This window comes from Sebastes umbrosus, chromosome 16 (genome assembly GCF_015220745.1).
Source record: "Sebastes umbrosus isolate fSebUmb1 chromosome 16, fSebUmb1.pri, whole genome shotgun sequence".
NCBI lineage: Eukaryota > Metazoa > Chordata > Actinopteri > Perciformes > Sebastidae > Sebastes > Sebastes umbrosus.
Window position 1 is genome coordinate 23,703,591 of NC_051284.1, and position 22,343 is coordinate 23,725,933.

At 39.5% G+C, this 22,343-nt stretch overlaps 2 protein-coding genes across 7 annotated transcripts in view; one reads left to right on the forward strand and one right to left on the reverse strand.

Moving 5' to 3' along the window:
• The window catches only part of uggt1 (UDP-glucose glycoprotein glucosyltransferase 1), a 34,709-nt gene extending 26,329 nt beyond the window's left edge, over window positions 1-8,380 (forward strand). For all 3 annotated transcript variants that reach the window (XM_037747245.1, XM_037747246.1, XM_037747247.1), the window contains 12 exons: window positions 665-823; window positions 965-1,050; window positions 1,172-1,256; window positions 1,951-2,039; window positions 2,584-2,688; window positions 2,864-2,948; window positions 3,453-3,635; window positions 4,899-5,059; window positions 5,211-5,325; window positions 5,885-6,001; window positions 6,938-7,103; window positions 7,221-8,380. In XM_037747245.1, coding sequence (XP_037603173.1) covers window positions 665-823; window positions 965-1,050; window positions 1,172-1,256; window positions 1,951-2,039; window positions 2,584-2,688; window positions 2,864-2,948; window positions 3,453-3,635; window positions 4,899-5,059; window positions 5,211-5,325; window positions 5,885-6,001; window positions 6,938-7,103; window positions 7,221-7,240 — 1,371 coding nt within the window. In that variant the 3' untranslated portion in view covers window positions 7,241-8,380. The remainder of the gene's footprint in view (window positions 1-664; window positions 824-964; window positions 1,051-1,171; window positions 1,257-1,950; window positions 2,040-2,583; window positions 2,689-2,863; window positions 2,949-3,452; window positions 3,636-4,898; window positions 5,060-5,210; window positions 5,326-5,884; window positions 6,002-6,937; window positions 7,104-7,220) is intronic.
• Window positions 8,381-11,779: 3,399 nt separating this feature from the next.
• On the reverse strand, window positions 11,780-21,435 carry LOC119474905 (transcription factor Sp3-like). Of its 4 annotated transcripts, none has more exons than XM_037747249.1 (9): window positions 21,333-21,435; window positions 19,882-19,981; window positions 19,044-19,274; window positions 18,379-18,951; window positions 16,976-17,176; window positions 16,622-16,826; window positions 16,312-16,501; window positions 15,464-15,660; window positions 11,780-14,149 (listed from the first exon to the last, which is right to left on the reverse strand). In XM_037747249.1, exons 2-9 carry the CDS (start codon window positions 19,936-19,938, stop codon window positions 13,902-13,904), a joined length of 1,902 nt encoding a protein of 633 aa, XP_037603177.1. In that variant the 5' UTR covers window positions 19,939-19,981; window positions 21,333-21,435; the 3' UTR covers window positions 11,780-13,901. The 4 variants fall into 4 exon arrangements, with proteins under 4 accessions (XP_037603177.1, XP_037603176.1, XP_037603179.1 ...); XM_037747248.1 differs by lacking the exon at window positions 21,333-21,435 and adding an exon at window positions 20,296-20,473; XM_037747251.1 differs by lacking the exon at window positions 19,882-19,981.
• Window positions 21,436-22,343: the final 908 nt, after the last annotated feature.

A 22,343-nucleotide genomic window follows, 5' to 3' on the forward strand; every position in this document is an offset into this window, starting at 1 on the left:
AGGAGTCATACAAAGTCATACGTTATGATTAAGGATTATCATCTGAGTAACGGGGTACCCAGATCTGTTAAATTGAGCAATATGTTAATGGAGTCTGGCAGTCACTGGACTCCAACAACTCCAGTGTCTATTTTCGGAACAATGGGTCGTCGGACGGCAGTCCCCCATGTATGTGACATTATTGGTTGCATGTGAGGCGTTTTGGGGTTCACACTGACGTCAGATATGCGTCACTTCAAACATGAATGTGAACAGTCGAGGCAGAAAGATCAGATCAGGGCAAAAAATCTTAACTGAGCATTAAGTCCTGCAATGTGTACACGGCAAAAAAGTCACCACCCCAATAATTTTTTTTTTTTTTTTTCTAATTATAATCCTGTTGTCTGACTATTTTGATTACTGGCTTTTATTTTTTTTTGTAATTGCCTATTTTATATCTTAAAGTCCTGTTGCACCCTCACTCTCACTCGTCCAAAGAGGAGTTCTCTCTCTACTGAGATTTCTTCCATTTCTGCTGATGTGCTGAGGTTTTTTTTTTCTCTCTCTTCTTGAAGACCTTGGGTTTATTTGGAAACCATCACTAATGTGTGTCTGTAAAGCCCCTGGACTCCATTACTGGGCTTCACAAACTAAACTTAACTTGTCTGGACTCGTGTGTCTGCAGGTGGAGAATATGGTAGCAGCAGAGTACGAGTTGGAGCACCTTTTGTTGGAAGGTCATTGCTTTGACGTCAGTTCAGGTCAGCCGCCGCGAGGCCTCCAGTTCACCTTGGGAACCGCCTCCGAGCCCGTCATCATGGATACTATCGTCATGGCGAACCTGGTGAGTTAACCGATGAGCCTCGGGAACACCTTAGAGCAGAAAGTTACCAATTGTTATAGTTTGGTGCTACTTTCCTGGATGGTAAACAGATTTATTGTTACAGTCACAAACACGGTAAATCTCTTGTGTTCTGCTCTATAGGGTTACTTTCAGCTGAAGGCGAACCCCGGCGCCTGGATCCTGAAGATGAGGAAAGGACGCTCTGATGACATCTACAAGATTTACAGGTAAGAAGAATATGGAGAATTGGCTGTATTGGGTCAGAGAGTTACAATGCAATATTCGTTTTAAAGTAAAGTTTCTTGTAAACTTCCTGTTTTCCTAATCCCTTTCTTTCTTCTGTTGCAGCCATGACGGCACCGACTCTCCAGCAGAGTCTGATGACATTATAGTCGTGCTGAACAACTTCAAGAGCAGGATCATTAAAGTCAAGGTCAGTTTACCTGAGATGAAGTGATGACTGTCAGGCACAACGGCATGGAAACAGTGATGAGAATATCCTCTTTCACACAGTTAAATTTAATTCTTCTCCCCAAATAAATGAAACCAAATCCAGGACAATTAGCGGCATCATTTCCAGTCTTTTTTCTCAGTCTGACTGCGTTCTCGGGAATTTAAATGAGTAGAAGAAACTGTAGTCTGTGCAGAGTTGTTTGATGCAGAACATATACAGTATTTACATAAATTACATGGGACACAGACATGCAGACACAGAAACAAAACTACATTCCCAAGATGGCTGCAGGATGTGGAGGACTAAATCTGAATTATTTGAAATAAATGTCAAAAAAAAATGCTCAAAAATGAATTTAAAAGTAAATAAATGAATAGATTAGGGAACAAAGAAATGCAGGAATATAGAAATGGGAAATCCAAATATTTTTTATTTTCAAACTCTGTGAAAAATGTTTACTAGAAGGTCTTAACTGATTTCTAGATTAATTTCTAGATATGTTATGTGTATTTTATTCATTTATCATTAATTTATTTACAAATTAGACAGGTTTGGTCCTCCATAGAATCCCAGCTAGTTAAAATCATATAAAAATTGCTACGTCAAATACATAAATTATATTTTTAACATTGGTTGGTTCAACTAACTGGGTTTAAATATGTGTGTTGATCAGGTCCAGAAGAAACCAGACAAGTTCAACGAGGAGCTGCTGAGTGACGTGACCGAGGAAAATGACACTGGCTTCTGGAAATCTCTGACCAGGTACAGCTTTGATTCAAAATTTACTAGTTACTGCTTTTATAATAAATGGAGCCGAAGAAATACGTTTAATTAGTCAATTAATAAAATAAATAAATAAAAAATAATATTCAACAATTTTAGTAATTGTTTGATTAGTTTATTAAGCAAAATTGTCCAAAACATCATCTGGTTCAAATGTGAGGATTTGCATTGAAAAGTGAACATCTTTGTTTTTTTAATCGTTTTTCACAGTTTGAGGATTAATCGAAAAAATAATTAATCAATAATGATAATAATTCATCATTACACATGTGCAAAGATTAGGGCTTGTCATAGAGGAGTAAAGAAACCCGAAAATATTCACATTTAAGAAGCTGAAATCAAAGAAATTAGACCTTATTTTCTTTAAAAAATTACGCTTAATCGCTTAATTGTTGCAGCTCTAGCAAAGATTAACATTATCACTAAATAGTATCCTGCAAGTACCTTGATGACCAACAAATTTAATAAATCTGTTTTGTGTGTATTCTTTTTTTTATAAAAAAGTTTGTATTCTGTCTTTCAGAGGGTTCACAGGTGGAGGAAAGACAGAGGAGTTAAAGCAGGAGAAGGACGACGTGATCAACATCTTCTCTCTGGCCTCGGGGCATCTGTACGAGCGGTTCCTCAGGTGAGCGTCAGGAGATATGATCAGGAAAAGAAAACGGGATTGTTGTATCAACCAAAATCCTTAAAAACTAACATCCCGTCTCCTTATGTGTACAAAGACTTCATTGATTTAAAGCTCCTTTGTTCTGCCAGCCCTGTTGCCACCCGTCTTTTTTATTCTTTCTTCCCTCTCTCAGGATTATGATGCTGTCAGTTTTGAAAAACACCAAAACGCCCGTCAAGTTCTGGTTCCTCAAGAACTACCTGTCCCCGACGTTCAAGGTAGGATTTTAAAAAATCAGCTGGCGTCTCATCATTGATGCGGAGATTTTCTCTGATGGCTGCAGCATTTTTTCTCTGTCCGTCAGTGATGTGAGCTTCAAACAGGTGCTCTGAAAATCAAGGTGAAACATACAGCAGGGATTCGATTTTTTACTCTGCATGTAGAAGGAAATCTCATTCATCATTATCACTCCTGTTTTTCTGACCATTTTCAGTCTGGTTTTGGTTTCTAAGCCTCATTATCATGCAATGCACTGCTTTTTTATAGCTAAAATCACAGATAAGATTGTTTTGTAACCCAGATTCAGTCCATTTCCATATTTAACTCCATAATAGCTCCAGTCTTGAATCATAAATGATTGCTCTTTATTTTGATATTGACAGTATGTCATGATAGACAGTTATCTGTCCAAAAAGATTGGTTCAGTGTTATTTCTACTATAGATTGTGGTGATTTCAGATTTATGAAACCTTTTGACAGTTTTGTGCGTGACCCTCTTGCAGGAGTTCATCCCCCACATGGCAAAGCAGTATGGTTTCCAGTACGAGCTGGTCCAGTACAAGTGGCCTCGCTGGTTACACCAACAGACCGAGAAGCAGAGGATCATCTGGGGCTACAAGATCCTGTTCCTGGACGTGCTGTTTCCTCTCGCCGTCGACAAGATCCTGTTTGTGGACGCTGACCAGGTTAGCTCACACAAGTAGCTGCACAAACACTTATTATTATTCATCCTGCCTCTGTCTTAATATGTGTTCCTTTTTACTGTTCAGTTCGCAAGCTGATGACATAAAAAGGAACTAAATGAATAAACTCAGAGAGCGCCAAGGAAAAATGTGAAAAATACAGCAGTAATTATAATTTCTCGACTTCCTTGGGACTTAATTATTAAAAGGTTTTATGATTAGGTCTGGAAAGAATGTAATACAGGACTTTTTGCTGTAATCTAATATTAATATAGTCTTACCGACAGTGCTCTAGAGCACTGGTTCCCAACCCCCCCACTAGGGGTCGCCAAAGCTTCACGGGGGTTGCGAGGCCTTCTTGATTTTGAGAGGTGTAAAACAACTTTTTTTTAAATATACAGTTGGCCTATACCTCAGCATTTTATTCATTTCTGTGAAGAAAACTAAATGAAGTTGTTATTTTAAAAGTTTGGATTATTATTTAAGATCTATAAAGGATAGGGGCATGGTGAAGACCTGAACAAAAGTTATATTCACAGAGCCTTCCCTCTCTGCTAAACAGCATTGTCCTGCATTAGGAAAGCTTCAGGGAGAAGAAAACACTGAATTTGTCCAAAAAAAAGGTGTATTAAGTATGTATGATTGTTGAAAATAAATAAAATACATAATACAAACAATTTTTTTTTATCAAAAGTCCCTAGAAATAAAGGAAAAATCATCCCTGTTGCATTATTCACAAGGAATAATCTGCTCAAAATTCATCCAAATTGCTTGTTTTTACACAAACTTCGTACAATTATTGGGTTCACTATTTGGGTTAATTGTACAGTTATTGTTATGCATTGAATATAATATGAAATATCCATAAAATATGTCACTAAGTCAGGGGTCGTACATTTTTTCTCAATGATAGAAAAGTGGTCCCCTAAGGACAAAGGTTGTGAACCAGGACTCTAGAGCTTAAATGATTAGTTGGTTGGTGAATCAACAAAAATGCAACAATTCTGATTAATTATATGAGCAGAAATGCAAAAAATTCACTGCTATTAACTTCTCAAATGTGAATATTCACTGGTTTTGTTAGTGTTATATGTTAGTAAATTAAATATATATTTAATTTTTGGACTTTAGACGTCAAATAGCGCTATTTTCTAAAATGTTATAGTCAACGATTAATCAAAAAAAATAACTGATAGATTAATTGTTAATGACAAGAAGTGTCCCCACTATCAAAGTGATCCATCTGTGTTGTTTTCTCTCCTTCAGATTGTGCGGACAGACCTGAAGGAGCTGCGTGACTTCGACCTGGAGGGAGCGCCGTACGGTTACACGCCGTTCTGCGAGAGCCGGAGGGACATGGATGGCTACCGCTTCTGGAAGTCGGGCTACTGGGCGAGCCACCTCGCCGGGCGCAAATACCACATCAGGTATACACACACTCTGACTTGTATCCTGGTGCTGTGTCGCTCGTAGTGTGAACACAGTCGCCCTCAAACACTCTCACATACACAGATGCACTCTCATTTTTAATATACTTTCATGCATATTTCATGTGTTGCCGTTGCTTATCCCCTGCAGTGCCCTGTATGTGGTCGACCTGAAGAAGTTCAGGAAAATAGCTGCAGGAGATCGGCTCCGGGGACAGTACCAGGGGCTCAGCCAGGACCCCAACAGCCTTTCAAACCTCGACCAGGTCAGTCTGTCTTTTCATCGGCTGTCCACATTTTGTCGAATTGTTGTGCATTTGGGATCTGATTCTAAAAACGGAGACTGTTTTTGAAGTCTTGGTAAAGTAAAAATCAGAGATTTGCTTATAAACACATTATACATGTTAGAAAATAAGTGCTGAAAACACGTGAAAAGACTTTATGCCGATGTAGAGCGGGCGACGTGACGGTCCGTCTCTCGAATCGCTACCAGAATGCATTGCACGGCTGCTTATGTAGACAATGAATGGGAAGCGTGGAAAGGACGGAGGCTGTGGCCAAGTACCGTCAAACTCTCTAATGTCCTTGAACACAGCAACAAGAAAGAGTTTTAGACACAGCTACAGTTTAGTTTATTACATTTATTTATAATAAGGCACAGATTCTTGTTTGCACATTAAAGATGATGTTTTATATCACGAGCTGACTTAAAGTAATCTAAAGCTTTAACATGTTGTGTCCTGGTTTGATTTAAACAAAGAGGTAACCGTTGATACTCGTTGCCTGCTGCCATCATTGGTCTCATTGTCTGTCTGTCTGTTTCAGGATCTGCCAAACAACATGATCCACCAGGTGCCCATCAAGTCTCTCCCTCAGGAGTGGTTGTGGTGTGAAACCTGGTGTGACGACAGCGGCAAGAGGAGTGCCAAGACCATAGACCTGGTGAGAACAGTTAGTGTGTCTCCTCTCACCTATCCTCCTCTCACCTCCTCTCACCTCCCTCCTCTCACCTCCCTCCTCTCACCTCCCTCCCTCTCTCACCTACCTCCCTCTTCTCACCTACCTACCTCCCTCCCTACTCCTACTTACCTCTCCTCTCACCTCCCTCCCTCCCTACTCTCACCTCCCTCCCTCCTCTCACCTCCCTCCTCTCACCTCCCTCCCTCTCTCACCTCCCTCCCTCTCTCACCTACCTCCCTCTTCTCACCTACCTACCTCCCTCCCTACTCCTACCTACCTCTCCTCTCACCTCCCTCCCTCCCTACTCTCACCTCCCTCCCTCCTCTCACCTCCCTCCTCTCACCTCCCTCCCTCTCTCACCTCCCTCCCTCTCTCACCTACCTCCCTCTTCTCACCTACCTACCTCCCTCCCTACTCCTACCTACCTCTCCTCTCACCTCCCTCCCTCCCTCCTCTCACCTCCCTCCCTCCTCTCACCTCCCTCCTCTCACCTCCCTCCCTCTCTCACCTCCCTCCCTCTCTCACCTACCTCCCTCTTCTCACCTACCTACCTCCCTCCCTACTCCTACCTACCTCTCCTCTCACCTCCCTCCCTCCCTACTCTCACCTACCTCCCTCCTCTCACCTCCCTCCCTCCTCTCACCTCCCTCCTCTCACCTCCCTCCCTCTCTCACATCCCTCCCTCTCTCACCTCCCTCCCTCTCTCACCTACCTCCCTCCTCTCACCTCCCTCCCTCCTCTCACCTCCCTCCCTCTCTCACCTACCTCCCTCTTCTCACCTACCTACCTCCCTCCCTACTCCTACCTACCTCTCCTCTCACCTCCCTCCCTACCTCCCTACTCTCACCTACCCACCTCCCTCCCTCTTCTCGCCTACCTACCTCTCCTCTCACCTACCCCTACTCTCATCTCCCTCAGTGTAACAACCCCATGACCAAGGAGCCCAAGCTGCATGCTGCGGTGAGGATCGTGGCCGAGTGGACCGATTATGACCAGGAGATTAAACGTCTGCAGACCAGAGTCCAGGAGGGAATAAAGCACACTAAAAAACAGCAAAAAACACAGCAAGAAACAGAAAGCACAGGTACTAAACACTCACGAGACACACAACAAGTAAATGTTTAGATAGAAACAACACACATCTTGTCTAACCCTGAACACATCTATCAACTGAACTCATTTTTCTTTGTCTCTCTGTCAGACACTCACACAGAGTTGTGAGGATCCTGCAGTGGCTGTGATGAGGCGGTGAACTGGACTCTGTTTAAAGAGGCTCCTCTCCTGCCATGGGGACTGCTAAATGGTTGAAACAGTTATGTTCTTTTTATAATGTGTTGAAGGGGAGTTTTAAAGTGGTCAGGTTTTGTGTGTACAAGTGGTGAGAATGTATTTTGTGAAGCGAATCATGAATAGAAGTTTTTTTCATTACAGTTTTATTCCCCCTGTAATTGAAGTCAGTCTTTAAATTTGCACTGATTGGGATTCTGGTTCGGGCTGTGGTTGAAGCACAAAGGGAGGAGGACAATACAATTAAAGTGTACAATTAGGTTTACACTTCTATTTTTATGGAGTTCATATGAAAGTGAACAATCATTGATTATTTGCTGTTGTTCACACCTCAACACTAGAGCTGGGCAATATGTTTGAAGTCAAGAAGTTTTTTTTTTTTTTTAAATCAATATGGCAAATTAATGCAAAATCGCAGTGAACTATGATTCCCTGTTATTCATAACATCAGATTAAATTAAATTTGTTTTTTTATTAGTTTACCCTGAATTATGAGTTTGGGCAGCAGAACTTTGTAAAATATAAAGTTTTCGCCGAGCCCCATGCTAAATACATGCTAGATAAAATGCTAAAATACTCGTCGACGTCTGGAGAATTAAGGTTATATCTACATACACAGTATGGATTTTTTTATACAGTGGTAGATCCACTAATCATATCTTTTTAAGAATCACCTCAAACTATAGGGGATGGTTAGTGCCCAACCTAAACTTCACAGCATTTAAAGGGAATTTAGAAATGAGTGGTATCACTGTTAATGATGTTGATACACATCAAATGGTATTTGAAATGAAAATTAAGTACAAAAATCAGCTGGCTTGATTGAATCCCCAGTTTCTTGTGGATTATAAATGTCACCGTGACTCTCAGGGAAAGATGTTTGAAACATAAAGTACGAATCAGAGGAGAAGGGGAGAGTTTGTGGTACTGTACGGGACGAGCAGCCATGACATTAGAGTTTAGCTGAAATATGTTTTTATTTTCTGTTTCCTGGTAACAAATACGTGGATCTTTCATGATCATCCTTTTCTGGCTGTCGTTTTTTGTTAAATAAAAATCCCCAATTAAGAAGTACTCCTGTGTATTTTCACTGTTTCTTGCATGTCTTCAGGTATTTGCCTACATAGTATTTGGCTTAAGATATTTAGTTACTTGATGGGTATACAGTACATATGCCAACCAGGCTGGGCTACTTACCCCAAGAGGTACTTCTGCAGTGCCAGAGGGTATGTGGTAAATCTTCAAGCGAGCAGAGAAATTAACAGCTAAAAGTAATAAAACATTTCAAATAGTTAGCAAAAGATGATGATCAATAGCTGAAAGTAAACAAAAGGTTGAAATAAACAAAAAATATATAAACAGTTAGCCAAAAGTAACTAAAACTACTACTTTGTAACTAATAGTAATGGATAAACAGTTGAAATAAGCTAAATGAAATGATTGAAATCTTAGAAAAGTTATCCACTACCTTTAAGTTAAGCTCACTGACTAACTGAAATAGTTCACTTTTTTTGTATCTTTGATATCAAATTTTTGGTGACCTACTATACTATGAGTTTTTCTGAATCTTTTCGAAATACTATTCTATGACTTTTTTATGATTTTTTCCAACATACTATACTATGACTTTTTTTTTTCTTTTTTTCGACACACTATACTAAGACATTTTCAACATATTATACTACTCACTATAAAAAGTCATAGTATAGTATGTCGAAAAAAAGTGATAAAAAGTCATAGTAAAGTATGTAAAAAAAAAAAAGTCATACGATAGTATATAAAAAAAAGTCCTATTATAGTATGTCGAAAAAAGTCATATTTTAGCATGTTGAAAAAAATATGAAAAAGTCATAGTATAGTATGTAAAAAAAAGTCAGAAAAAATCATAGTATAGTATGTTGAGAAAAATCAAAGTCATAGTGTAGTATATCAAAAAGTCGTAGGATTACATGTCGAAAAAAATCAGTCATAGTATAATATGTAAAAAAAACAAAACTGTTTATGTCTAAATCATAATATGGTATGTCTAAAAAAGTAAAAAAAAAAGTCATAGTATAATATGTAAAAAAAAAAAAACTGTTTATGTCTAAATCATAATATGGTATGTCGAAAAAAGTAAAAAAAAGTCATAGTAAAGTATGTTAAAAAAAAGTTAGAAAATATAGTATAGTGTGTTGAGAAAAAGCAAAGTCATAGTGTAGTATGTCAAAAAAGTCATAGTATAGTATTTATAAGTCATAAATACATACAGTATACACACACATATATATTATTAAATTTTTTAATGACATACTGTCAAGTAATTCAGAGTTTTATTAAACTCCTGCCCAAACTTGATGTACTTTATCAAAAAAAAAATAAGTGTGTAAAGGGTTTAGTCTGCATCATTGCACACTCATAACCAAAGTCAACTCATAACGTCGGACTGTTATGTGTGTTGCAACCCATCACCAGCTTCATCATGTGATATATCACATTAACTTATTACAACCAAAACTAAACTAAATATCAACACCAACACTTCTTTAAACAACATGTATATCATGTGTTTCATAACAGTAGTTCAGAGCTCAACCCTCCCTTGTCCTTCCTGTGTGTTCATTAAGTTTCCTCAGCAGCTGTTCCCACTTCACTTAATGACATGTTTGTTTTCCTTCAGCTCTTCAGCGGTGCGCCGGTCAAACAGCTCCGCCGGAATCACAAAGTGAAACTTAAAGTTCCAGCGCTACTTTCAGAGAGATGATTTTTACATTTTGATATTTGATTAGTATCTTCGAAGATTTAGCTCAACACATACTATACTTTGATTTTTTTTTTTTATGAAATATTTTCTATGACATGATATACTGTGACTTTTGTCATGATGTACTATACTATGACTTTTTATGACATATTCAATGACATTTTCATATTTTTATGACATAAGACCCTTTTATGACATACTATACTATGACATTTTTATATTTATCATGACATACTATACTATGGCTTTTTTATGATGTCTTCATGATATACCATATAATGATTTTTCATACTGACATTTTTTACGACATACTATATTACAAACTTTTAAATATGTTTTAATTGAATACTATACTATGACTTTTTTCTTTATTTAATATTTTTTCAGAAACACCATACTATGACTTTTTGACATTTTTCCACATACTATACTATCACTTTTTCGTGATATTTTTATGACATATTTAATGACATTTTCATATCTTTATGACATACTATACTAAGACCATTTTATGACGTACTATACCATGACTTTTTATGACAATTATTCTATGAATTTTTTTAAAAATATTTTTATGGCATATTATCCTATGACTTATTTATGACATACTATACTATGTTTTTTTTTCTGATTTCTTCATGACATACTATACAATGATTTTTTCATACTTTGACATTTTTTATGACATACTATATTACGAACTTTCAAATAAATATACTATGACTTTTTTTTATATTTCTATGACATACTATACTACAAGAAATATAATTTTTATGACACAATATACTGACTTTTTAATGATATACCATATCATTCAATTTTTTTTTATGACATGCTATAGTGTGACTTTTTTCACGATATTTTTTGTGACATACTATGACTTTTTTTTTTATCACATACTAAACTATGACTTGTTAATATTTTTTTATGACATGCTATACTAGGACCTTTTTATATTTTCATGGCAAACTATACTATGACATATTTTTTGACATACTATGACTTTTTAATGACATTTTTGTGACACAGTATACTATGAGATTTAATATTTTTTATGATATACTATATTATAACTTTTTAATGACATACTACTTCATGACTTTTAACATTTTTCATGTCATACTATACTATGAATTCTTTCAACATGTTTTGTGATATACTATACCATTACTTTCTTTATATTTTTATGAAATACTATACTATGACTTTTTAAAATATATTGTTGACACACTATACCATGACTTCTTTATATTTTTATGACATACTATAAATTAACTTTTTATATTTTTTAAAAAGTATGTCATAAGAAAATATATAAAAAATATAAAATATAAAAAAATATATATTTTTTTGTGGTATAGTATGTGAAGTGTGGGATGTCATAAAAAATATTTAGAAAAAGTCATATTATAGTATATCATTAAAAAATATAAAAATAAAAAGTATAGAATGTCATAAAAAATGTCAGAAAAGTCACAGCACGGTGTGTCATAGCAAAATAGTAATAATAGAGTATGTTATTAAAACATTTCATAAAATAGTCATGGTATAGTATGTCAGAATTTTTTTAAGTCATAGTATAGTATGTCACAAATAATTATAAAAAAGTCATAGTATAGTGTCATCACCAAAAAAACTGCTTAAAAGTGTCACCTGTGTATAGAATAGATTAATATCATTCTTGTACGTGTACAGTACTTCGTTGTTCTCCTCGACACATACAAAACCTGTTACTGGAAGGTTCAGACTTTTATTGTGATCCATTTGAAAAAAGGTTTTACAAAAGGTAACATTCAATTTTTACACCAATTCTTTAAAAAAAATCACTTAAAATAAGGTTTTGATACAACAAATTCAGTTAACTAAGTAATGGCTTCTATAAACAATGTGAAAATAAGATAATATACATGTAAATGAATGCTACAAACATGAGGACAAACTGAGGAAGGGATTACATTAATTCAAATAAAAACAAAAAAACAACAAACAATGGCATGATTGTTTTCCTTTTTGACTTGAGTGACATCTGGCCAGAATTACCAACAGAGCAGTTATTGCAAAACTAATCCCACATCATCTGGTGTCCAACTGGAATGTTCAATGACAAACACCCTTGGGGGGCTTTCTGATTTGTTGCATCTGTTTTTCTTCACATGGCAACATCGGTGCACGTTCTCTCCCCATGCCGCCATGTGCGGCAGACAATGGCAATGAAGAGCCCTGCAGGAATTCAGAGGTAACCACTCTACTCTTCTATGATCACCATCATGTGGCTTCGATTTAGACGACACGCAGATCGGCGAAGAGACAGAAAACAGAAATACAATATGAATTTACAACAAAAATATGAAAAAGGAAAGGAAAAATAAAGACTCGCTTTGACGTGGACAAGCACAGCGGACGGTGTGCTCGGAAAGGACAGATGAGACATTCTGTTCAGACTGACCAGACGCTGGAAGAAGTTGCCCTGTTTTCTCAGAGTGGCTTGCATCTATTTCCCCTCCTCGAGGTGGAAAACACCAACTTCAGATCAGTTAACAGCGGCACTGTCGTCCTACTCTGACCACCAGCTGAACCTCCTGCTCTGCTTGAAGCAACGCAGCGCGACATCAGCTGGCTGTCGGTTATTGCGCGACAGCTGCTGTGGCTTTATTATTATTATATATTTTGGGAAATACGCTTGTTTGCTTTCTTGACAAGAGCTAGATGAGAAGATTGATACCACTCACATAGCTGTATGCTATGTATGAAGACTCCGCCAGCAGCTGGCTAGTTTAGCTTAGCATTAAGACTGAAAACAGATGAAAACAGCTAGCCTGGCTCTGTCGAAAGGTAACAAAAATCCACCTACTAGCACCTATAAGGCTCCTAAATTCACATTAACCTGTACAAAATATTTAGTCTAAAAGTGACAATTTGCTGTTTTACTGAACTATTTCTTGGCTGGAAGCATGAACTACCTGGAGTCTCAGCTGGTTGCCTGGCAACATAACCCGCCAAAAAACTGAGTGTTTACGGGTTGGTTTTTGTTCGGATTAAACAAACAAATCACATGTTCACTAAATAACTTTAGTGGTGCCGACACACAGATTGTGTTACCTTCAGACAGCCAGGCTAGCCGTTTCCCCGTTTACAGTCTTTGTGCTGAGCTAAGATAACCAGTAGCTTCATATTTACCGTACAAACATGAGTGGTGCCAATCTTCTCATCTAACTCTGCAAAAAAAAAAAGGAAAAGCAAAAGAGTATTTCTCCAAAATGTTGAATTATTCCTTTAAAAACAAAAGCTTTAGTTCAGCAGTGGATGCAGCGCTGCTTCAAACAGACCGCTTGGTTTCGTCAGAACTCTCCAGAGAGAATAATGAATCCCAGAGAGGTCCACTACTTCCTTTTCTCTCTTTAACAAGCTTCTCCTCATCTCCATTTCACAAACACATTTATCTCCATTACAGTTACATCATCTGCAAAGCTTAAAAAACACATGCACCTCCAGCATTTTATACAAGAGTATGATACAAAATAAGGCATTTCATTGTGTTGAGTATTCATGTTGTGAGTGTTAATGCGTGTTTTTTGTGTGTGTGTGTGTGTGTGTGTGTGTGTGTGTGTGTGCGTGTGTGTTTACGTGTGTACATAGCAACCACATTTAAATGTTATTTTTTTTTTGCCCGCCTATAAAAAGACTGCAAAAAACAAACATAAAGTCATGATAACTCTTAAAATATATATATTTGTCATATATATTTACGTATATATTCATATGTAAAAAACAAACAAAAAAAAAAGGTAAGAGGGGAAAGAGAAAAGCCCAAGAGGTCCCTGTGATAGGCCAGTTCTCAAAACGCCACCCCATTCATTCCATAACCTCACCGGACGCCACGGTGACCAGCTGCAAAGGGATCTCCTGATTGGCTAGGAGGTCGTGGGTGGCGGTCTGGAGGATGAGCGTGGTTCCGTCGGCGGTGATGATGGCCTCGGCGGGCGGAGACGTGCCTGAGGGAACCATGCCTTTTTTATTCGTGTGAGTCTTTATGTGCTTGGCCAGGTGGTCGCTCCGCATGAACCTCTTGGAGCACTCTGTGCACACAAACTTCTTCTCTCCTGTGAGATCGGTGAAAACAGAAACATCAGACAGAGTGCGGGAGCAAATAAAACATTTAATGGTTAACACACATCACTTCACACTGACTGACCAATTAAATGAGTTCATACGTTGGCCAAAGGAATAATAAACTGCGGTACAGAAATGCCAAAAATCTGTTTAGGGATCATTTAGGAACAGTGCCACCATTACAACATTTGTCCCCCAGAGAGCACTGACAAGTTTATTTATCTTAAGTGTAAAGCGTCTCAGATCATAAACTAACAGTGAAAGAACAAAAAACCCCTGCAGACTAGGGATGCACTGACACCACTTCTTTCAGACTGAGTACAAGTACTTACATTTGGGTACTCGCCGAATCCGAGTACTGATACGAGTACTTCTCTGTGCCAAAAGAACCTCGTTAACAGCCAGCTGGAGGGTGTGAGCGACACACGGCAGACTAGGGAGTCCCGCATACGAGGCGGTGCACCGCGATCGGCTCTAGGTCGGCTTGGAAAGGCTCGGGGCGAAGGTGCTTCCCAGGGCCGTGGCCAAATTGTCACCAGGGCGGACTGTCCTCAGTGAGCCCCAACTGCTTTGTGCCCACCAGGGCTACAGGGCTCGGCCCGCGTAAAAGGCGCTAGGGGTCTGCGGCGATGTCGGCAACCCACCCGACCCGTCTTGAAACACGGACAAGGTGTCTAACGCATGTGCGAGTCAGAGGGTGCAAGCAAAACCCCGTGGCGCAATGAAAGTGAGGGCTGGCGCGCGCCGGCTGAGGTGGGATCCCGGCCCAGCGGGGTCGGGCGCACCACCTAAAGTGGTATCGGTGCCGTTGTATCGGAGCCGTTTTGCGAGTACGAGTACATGAGCACAGTATCGGTGCATCCCTAGTTTGAATGTATATTCAAATTAAGAGTATTCGTTGACAGCCCTAATTCAAAATGTCTTAGCATTTAGCTTTGGAGCTGCTGCAAGTTTTCATTTTCTCACTTCACAGATGATGCTTGACACCTCTTATTACTGAACATTGTGTAATTAAGAACTATGGCAATCTGTCGACCGTCGCAGACAAGCATGAGAATATTTTGGTATCTGTTATGTTTTAACTGCAAAGTCTAACTACAGGAACATCTACTAAAAACTAAATATGTTCCTTTAATGTTTGTATCGTGGACAAAAAGTAGCAGTTCAGAATGTACAAACTTTGTTTTTGTTTTCACCCTTTCAACATGAATGCTTATTCACCACTTGTAACTAACTCCATACATAAAAACCTTGTAAATGTGTTAGGTGATTTGAAAAGAGACTTATTTTGAGCGTCGTCTCACCTGTGTGTGTTCTCCTGTGTCTTTGCAGCTCGTCGCTCCTGGTGAACCTCTTCCCGCAGAACATCCAGTTGCAGACGAAGGGTCTCTCTCCGCTGTGCCAGCGCAGGTGAGCTCGGAGGTGAGACGTCTTCCCGTAAACCTTCCCGCAGCCGGCGATGTGGCAGATGTGCTGCTTCTTCTTCCCCATGCCTGAACCTCTGTGAAATGCAGAAAAAATGCAAAATGAGTGAATGACAAACACAAATACTGTGAACAAAATGTGTGCAAAGGCTGACAATTTAACAACACACAAAGCTTAAAAAGATACACAACAATAAAAGAAATGCTAAACAATAAAAGAATAATAATCTTTTATCACTGTGCTCATGAAGGATTAGCCAAAACATTTGCATATTGTATTTGCATGAATGTTTGAGCATGCAAATATAGCTTTGTTTGGGAATCAGGATTTTTAATGCCACATGAACACCATTTAATACCAGTTAAACCACTTCAATACAGAAATGTTAAGCTGGTTACAACAGATCATTTCCAGTTCTAAATCTGTAAAAGAGCGATAAAAGCGAGGTTCTAGTACAGACGCTGCAATGAACAACATCTGGGTGTATCACTGTAAGGGGTCTCTAAAATGGATTTTATGGTTGTATTAAAATTGGCTGTCGCTGAACAAACCTGCATAAAACTGGTTGTAATATATTTTTTATTACTGTAATTATGATATTTAATAAAGTTTAAGGACCTCATTTAGATTTTCTGAGTTAATTTTCTTTCTTTTCTGATGAACAAAGGTGAGTTGAACACCTACACCTCCTAGTATCTGTAATGTAGATGTTTTTCGACATGCCCACCTTCCTCCAGACTCTTTGCAGTTGGGGCAGGTGCAGGCTACTCTGCGCAGCCTCTTGCCCTCCCCGCCCTGCATCTCCATGTCCTCTTCTACAATCGGTACACGAAGGTTGTTCAGATCGCTGGGGTTCAGCGTGGAGTCTCCGGCCAGCTGCCACTCCTCAGTGTCCGGCTCCTCCTTTATCTGGATACCTGAACCAGGGAAGAAGATGCAGATTTAAGGGTCATGATTTAACACAAGAAATTTAACATTTTCTCAATAAAATGAAGAATTATGTGTGAGTATGTAGAGCATGTGCAGGTGTCCCATACCAGCTGGACTGTTTGTGTCGTCCGCCTGTGTGTAATGAATTCCAGTTTGTGCTGTAGAGTTCACTGTGACTGTCTGGAGGTTGGGCAGGTTGACCTGGCCTGTCTGGCCCAGAGGGATAGTGTGGACCGGGGCTAAGGTCAGCTGCTGGGCCTGTCCCTGCCCCTGGGGCAACTGGAGTCCCTGGAGTGACTGGACGCCCTGAACCTTCAGAGAGAGATGGGATACATGTTAGTAATCGGACATCTTTCACAGCACAAAAAGCCTACAAGCTACTTCAATAATGCCCAACTTCTGTAGGCCACTCTGTTGCTTTAAAACATGAAGAAACTTCCCACACACTCCTCATCTGTTACCTGGAAGGTCTGCCACTGGATCTGTCCAGTAGCGGTGACAGTTTGGGCCTGGATGAGGAAGGTCCCCGGGTTGACCAGTTGCACACTCTGTAGAGTCTGACCTCCTGCATTCATGTCCTGACCCTGAGCCAACTGGACCTGACTGTCTCCAGACAAATGCAGGATGGGCTGTGAGATAGTGGTGGCGTTAGAAGATGAGACCTGCAGAGTAATGAAGATTAAATTACAATTACACACACACAGGTTGAGAAAGCTTGTAGGAGGTCCTGGTTCAACAGTACAGTGGATAGTTAGCCTTAATCTTGTTAATAAATAGCAAACTGGAGCATTTCCCCACAGGCTAAGAATTAATTTGTGGTTGTTGAACCTCATCATGGGGAGCTCCAAACACTTGAGAGCAATGTGTTCACAAGCTGACAAGCTTAAATAAATTCGGGGAAATTTTGGATACATATGAGACACACTGAGGGACTTCCTATGGGTTAAGTACACAGAAACACAATAACCTCTATTGTGGCCTTAAAGTGGTTCCCAACCTTTTTGGCTTGTGACCCTTTAAATCAAATCAATGTCCACTTAAATCACCTCATCATTAGGGCTGGTGTTGTTTGAAATTTCTAGACACTAGTGCAGATGCAATACCTGACTTTTGTCAACAATACCAAATCTAACTTTACTGTTTATTAAGATTATTATCAGGCTTTTTCAATGAAACCCCTTTTTTTTTCATTAAACTAAAGAAGGCAACATTTTTAAATGTTTAGTTAAAAGTTTGATTTAAAGTAGGGACTATGTAATCAAAGAATAAATAAACAAGACTACAAGTCTGATCAGACATTTGATTTCAGCGTTCGGTAATCAATAGTTTCCAATACTATTGTGGTACAGTCACATTTTGGACAGTACCAAGAAAGTATTGTGGTCCAATACCAAACCCCACTCATCATCAGTTATGGCCTTATTGTGGACTAATGCACAATTTTTCCTTCTCAGATTTTTAGAGGCCGGAAGAGGTGAAAGTGTCAAAGCATTTAAAAACAAACATAATTTTGTGTAACAGAAATGTGTATTTTCCTTCATATAATTTAATTTATTGTACCCCATCAAATAAGGGTAGGGAAAAAAGGCCCCACGATACACAACATGATTTTATTGTGATTTTAAACATTTTACGATATGCTGAGTGTAGCGATAAGATATATTGCAATATACAGCAATTTATTACCTCTTTTTCAACTGTAAATTATGCAGTTTCTATATTGCCACGCAAAATATTGTGGTACTATGCTGTATACATTTTTTCCCTCACCCCTACCATCAGATTTATCTGGGAACCACTGCCTTAAAGCACACAGGCCTGACACACATAAACATGACATGGTGTTAAAGACACACACTCTGACCTGGATTTGCTGCAGGTGGTTGTGGTTGAAGTTCTCCGATGAAGGGTCGGACACGCCTGCAGACACGGCGGTTGCTTGGGTCAGAACCCCGGTGCCGTCGATGGTCTCCGGTAGATGGGAAGGGTTGGAGGAGGAAGTGGTGGTTGGCACGTAGAGTTGGTTGGCGCCGCTTACCGTCACCAGCTGCTGCTTGACGCCAGCATCCTGACCATGATTGTCCAGCGTCTGGCCGCCCATTATCAGCTGACCTTCAGCTGTTACCCCTGTTGCGATGGGCACCGAGTGCGCTCCAGTCAGCCCTAGAGACTCCAGATCCACACTGTTTATAGGGACGAACGTTATGTTGCCAGGCATTGCGCCGGTGTATGTTGACCCCCCGGTCAGCGAGACGCCTTGGATTGACTGTACATGCCCCGCCTGCGTCAGGAGGTCCGTGGTCGTTGTTGTGGCACAGGTGATTCCAATGCTGCCCTGGCCGCCATCTTGGAGGAGATGAATCTGCCCCGTGCCATCATCCAATCCATGTGTGTATCCTGTAAGTGTCCCATCTGCATTTTGGATTTGGGGGATGACCTGGAAGAAAGAACGACAGCTTTGAGCAAAATCATCGCACTGAACTACTGCATCTTAAACATGTTTCTGTATCTTTTTTTTTTTTTTTATACCTGATACTGAATGCCTGACATTCCATTGGCTGCATTCTCATTCCCAGACGCCGTAACATAAATGGGCTGGTTGGGGAGACTCCCGATGGGAAGCACATACTGCCCGTTGGACGTGACAATCCCAGAGTTTTGAATGTGAACAATTCCGTGGTCTTCCTTCCCAGTTGAGACAGGAGTTAACACCTCCCATCGGTCTGAACCCGTCAGCTGAATGGCTGACATATCTGTCGTCTAGGGAGAGTATAAAAAAAAACAACACCATTAACAAGCACAAATTCCAACATTCAGCTTTTGATTACATCACAAGGAAAAAGGGAACCAGTCTTTGAAATCAGCTCTGATTATCATCAAAGAGAGTAAATCATAGGGAGAGAGGGGGATCATGTAGGATTTGTGCTGATGCAAACGATGCAACATCCACAACCCTAAAGCAACCAGCAACACAGAGAGTGAAGATAACAGGCTGGTGGAGAGCAGGGTGTGTGGGGGATGGGTGGCGGTGGCTATTACAACACAATTGAACAGCTACTGTTTTGATTATGGACGCTTTCTCTGCAATATTATCACACTCCCAGCCCAACAAGGTACACCGGCTATCTTCCAAAGCGAGCAAGCCCGACCCAAGTGACTGACTCCAGTGTCCTACCCACTATGGGCGGGTTTTACAGGGGTAAAAAGTGGGTGGCCGTTATTGAGGGGGAACACAGGAAGTGTACTGCTTTCACCCCATGCCATCAAAATTTCTATAACGTGTGAACCTTCATGCTCTCAAAAAAAAAAACACAATCGAAAGCGCAAGGCAAGAAAAAGACGAGCTTAGGGAAAATGTCGGATATACCTGTGTTTCCGGTTGCAGAAACTCGCTTTGACTGCTGTCCACGTCCGCGGACGCCATTTCTCCTTGTTTCAGAGGAGGGCTACTAGCTCTGGCAAGCTAGCTATGGAGAGAGAGAGAGAGAGAGAGAGGGAGAGAGAGAGAGACTCCGCTAAAAAAACTCTGTAATCTTCAACTCCTGGCGGCCAGAAAAGCTCGCAAAGCATCCCCACTCTGCAGCCCGAAAGGAGCTGACTGCGAAATGCAACTTTGCAGCGCAGATTCAGCGCGGATTATCGGCCCAACATCGACTGTTTACTTTGTCAACTCGGTAGCTAGGCTAAGCTAAAGCCAGCTAGCTTCTGGTTAGCTCACCATCTCTAGCTAGTTAAAAAGATAAAAAAGACGCTTCGCTGTTTAGGTTTGAACAAAACTCACCGATTAGTTGCACGCTTTCGATGCGGTAAATGTTTACGTACCGACCATAGCGTGAATGGGTAGCATGTAGTAGGATTTATCTGATAAACTGAACTCCAAACATGATTATTTTATCAAAGGCGGGCTAGTGTTGATCGGTTGAATTCGGGGTCGATTTTTTTTTTCTATTTTGATTGACGGTGCGGGAAACACAAAGAGGCGGGACTAACAGGGCTTGACTGACGTGTTTTGCATCACATTACAGGACGTCCCGCCCTTCTTCTCTAAGCTGATTGGCTGAGCGAGGAGTTCGGCGCACGCTATTGGCTGAGCGGCATGTCAATCATTTGTTTTATAAGACGTGTATTTCCTGTTTGTTGTTAAAGCGAGAAAAGAAGAAGAAGAAGAAAAATGCAGTTGGTGAATTCACCGACTTTCATACTTTTACGTTTTTTTTTGTCGAAATTATTCACTTTATTTGATCATTTTAACGTTAAATCAAATTATAATTCGATTTTTTTTGTCGCTGTTTTAATGCTTTATTTCGCCATAACACATAAACATGTAATAAACGTGTGACGAGTCCGTTTTTTAAAGTTTTATGTTCAACTGACAATCGTCAGTTTGCCGCCATGACTACAACGGCCGTTTTTAACCGTTATTACAGACCTAACTAGCAGTTGGTTAGTTTATTTATCACCTAATTAACCAAAATAGCATTATATTTCAATAACAAACGGTCCTCAACGTCTTGTTAGGTCTCTTTTGACCATCATCACACTTTTATCAACAGATAAACTAACTCAACATTTCAAAAGTTTCCTTTAATTATTGATAATCAAACCAAACAGAAGTGTATTCAAGTGTACTATTAGTATACTTCTTTTAAACTTAAAATAAAAGAGTATAGGCCTACTTTCAGTTTACTTTTTCTACTTATTAGAGATATACTTAAAGGGACTGTAACTTTTAGAAATGCTTGTTAACAGCGACACCTGTGGCCGTTAAGTCAACGAAAGTCAGCGTCGGGCTTCGCTGTTAGGTTGAACAAAACTCACCGATTAGTTGCACGCTTTTGATGCGGTAAATGTTTACGTACCGACCATAGCGTGAATGGGTAGTATCTAGTAGGATTTATCTGATAAACTGAACTCCAAACATGATTATTTTATCAAAGGCGGGCTAGTGTTTGAACGGTTGAATTCGGGGTCGATTTTTTTTTCCTATTTTGATTAACGGTGCAGGAAACACAAAGAGTTGGGACTAACAGGGCTTGACTGACGTGTTTTGCATCACATTACAGGACGTCCCGCCCTTCTTCTCTAAGCTGATTGGCTGAGCGAGGAGTTCGGCGCACGCTATTGGCTGAGCGGCATGTCGATCATTTTTTTTATAAGACGTGTATTTCCTGTTTGTTGTTAAAGCGAGAAAAGAAGAAGAAGAAGAAGAAAAAGAATGCAGTTGGTGAATTCACCGACTTTCATACTTTTACGTTTTTTTTTGTCGAAATTACTCACTTTATTTGATCATTTTAACGTTAAATCAAATTATAATTCGATTTTTTTTGTCGCTGTTTTAATGCTTTATTTCGCCATAACACATAAACATGTAATAAACGTGTGACGAGTCCGTTTTTTTTAAGTTTTATGTTCAACTGACAATCGTCAGTTGGCCGCCATTACTACAACCGGGCTGTTTTCAAACGTTATTACAGACCTAACTGGCTTATACTGACAAGTATACAGAGAAGTGTAAGTATACTTGGCTCATACTGACAAGTATACAGAAAAAAGTCTAAGCATACTTGGCTCATACTGACAAGTATACAGAAAAAAGTCTAAGTATACTTGGCTCATACTGACAAGTATACAGAAAACTCTATGTATACTTGGTTTATACTGACAAGTATACAGAAAAGTATACTTGGCTTATGCTGACATGTATACAGAAACATCTTAGTATACTTAGCTCATACTGACAAGTAGCCTATACAGAAAAGTCTAAGTATACTTGGTTTTATACTGACAAGTATACAGAAAAGTCCACGTATACTTTGCTCATACTGACAA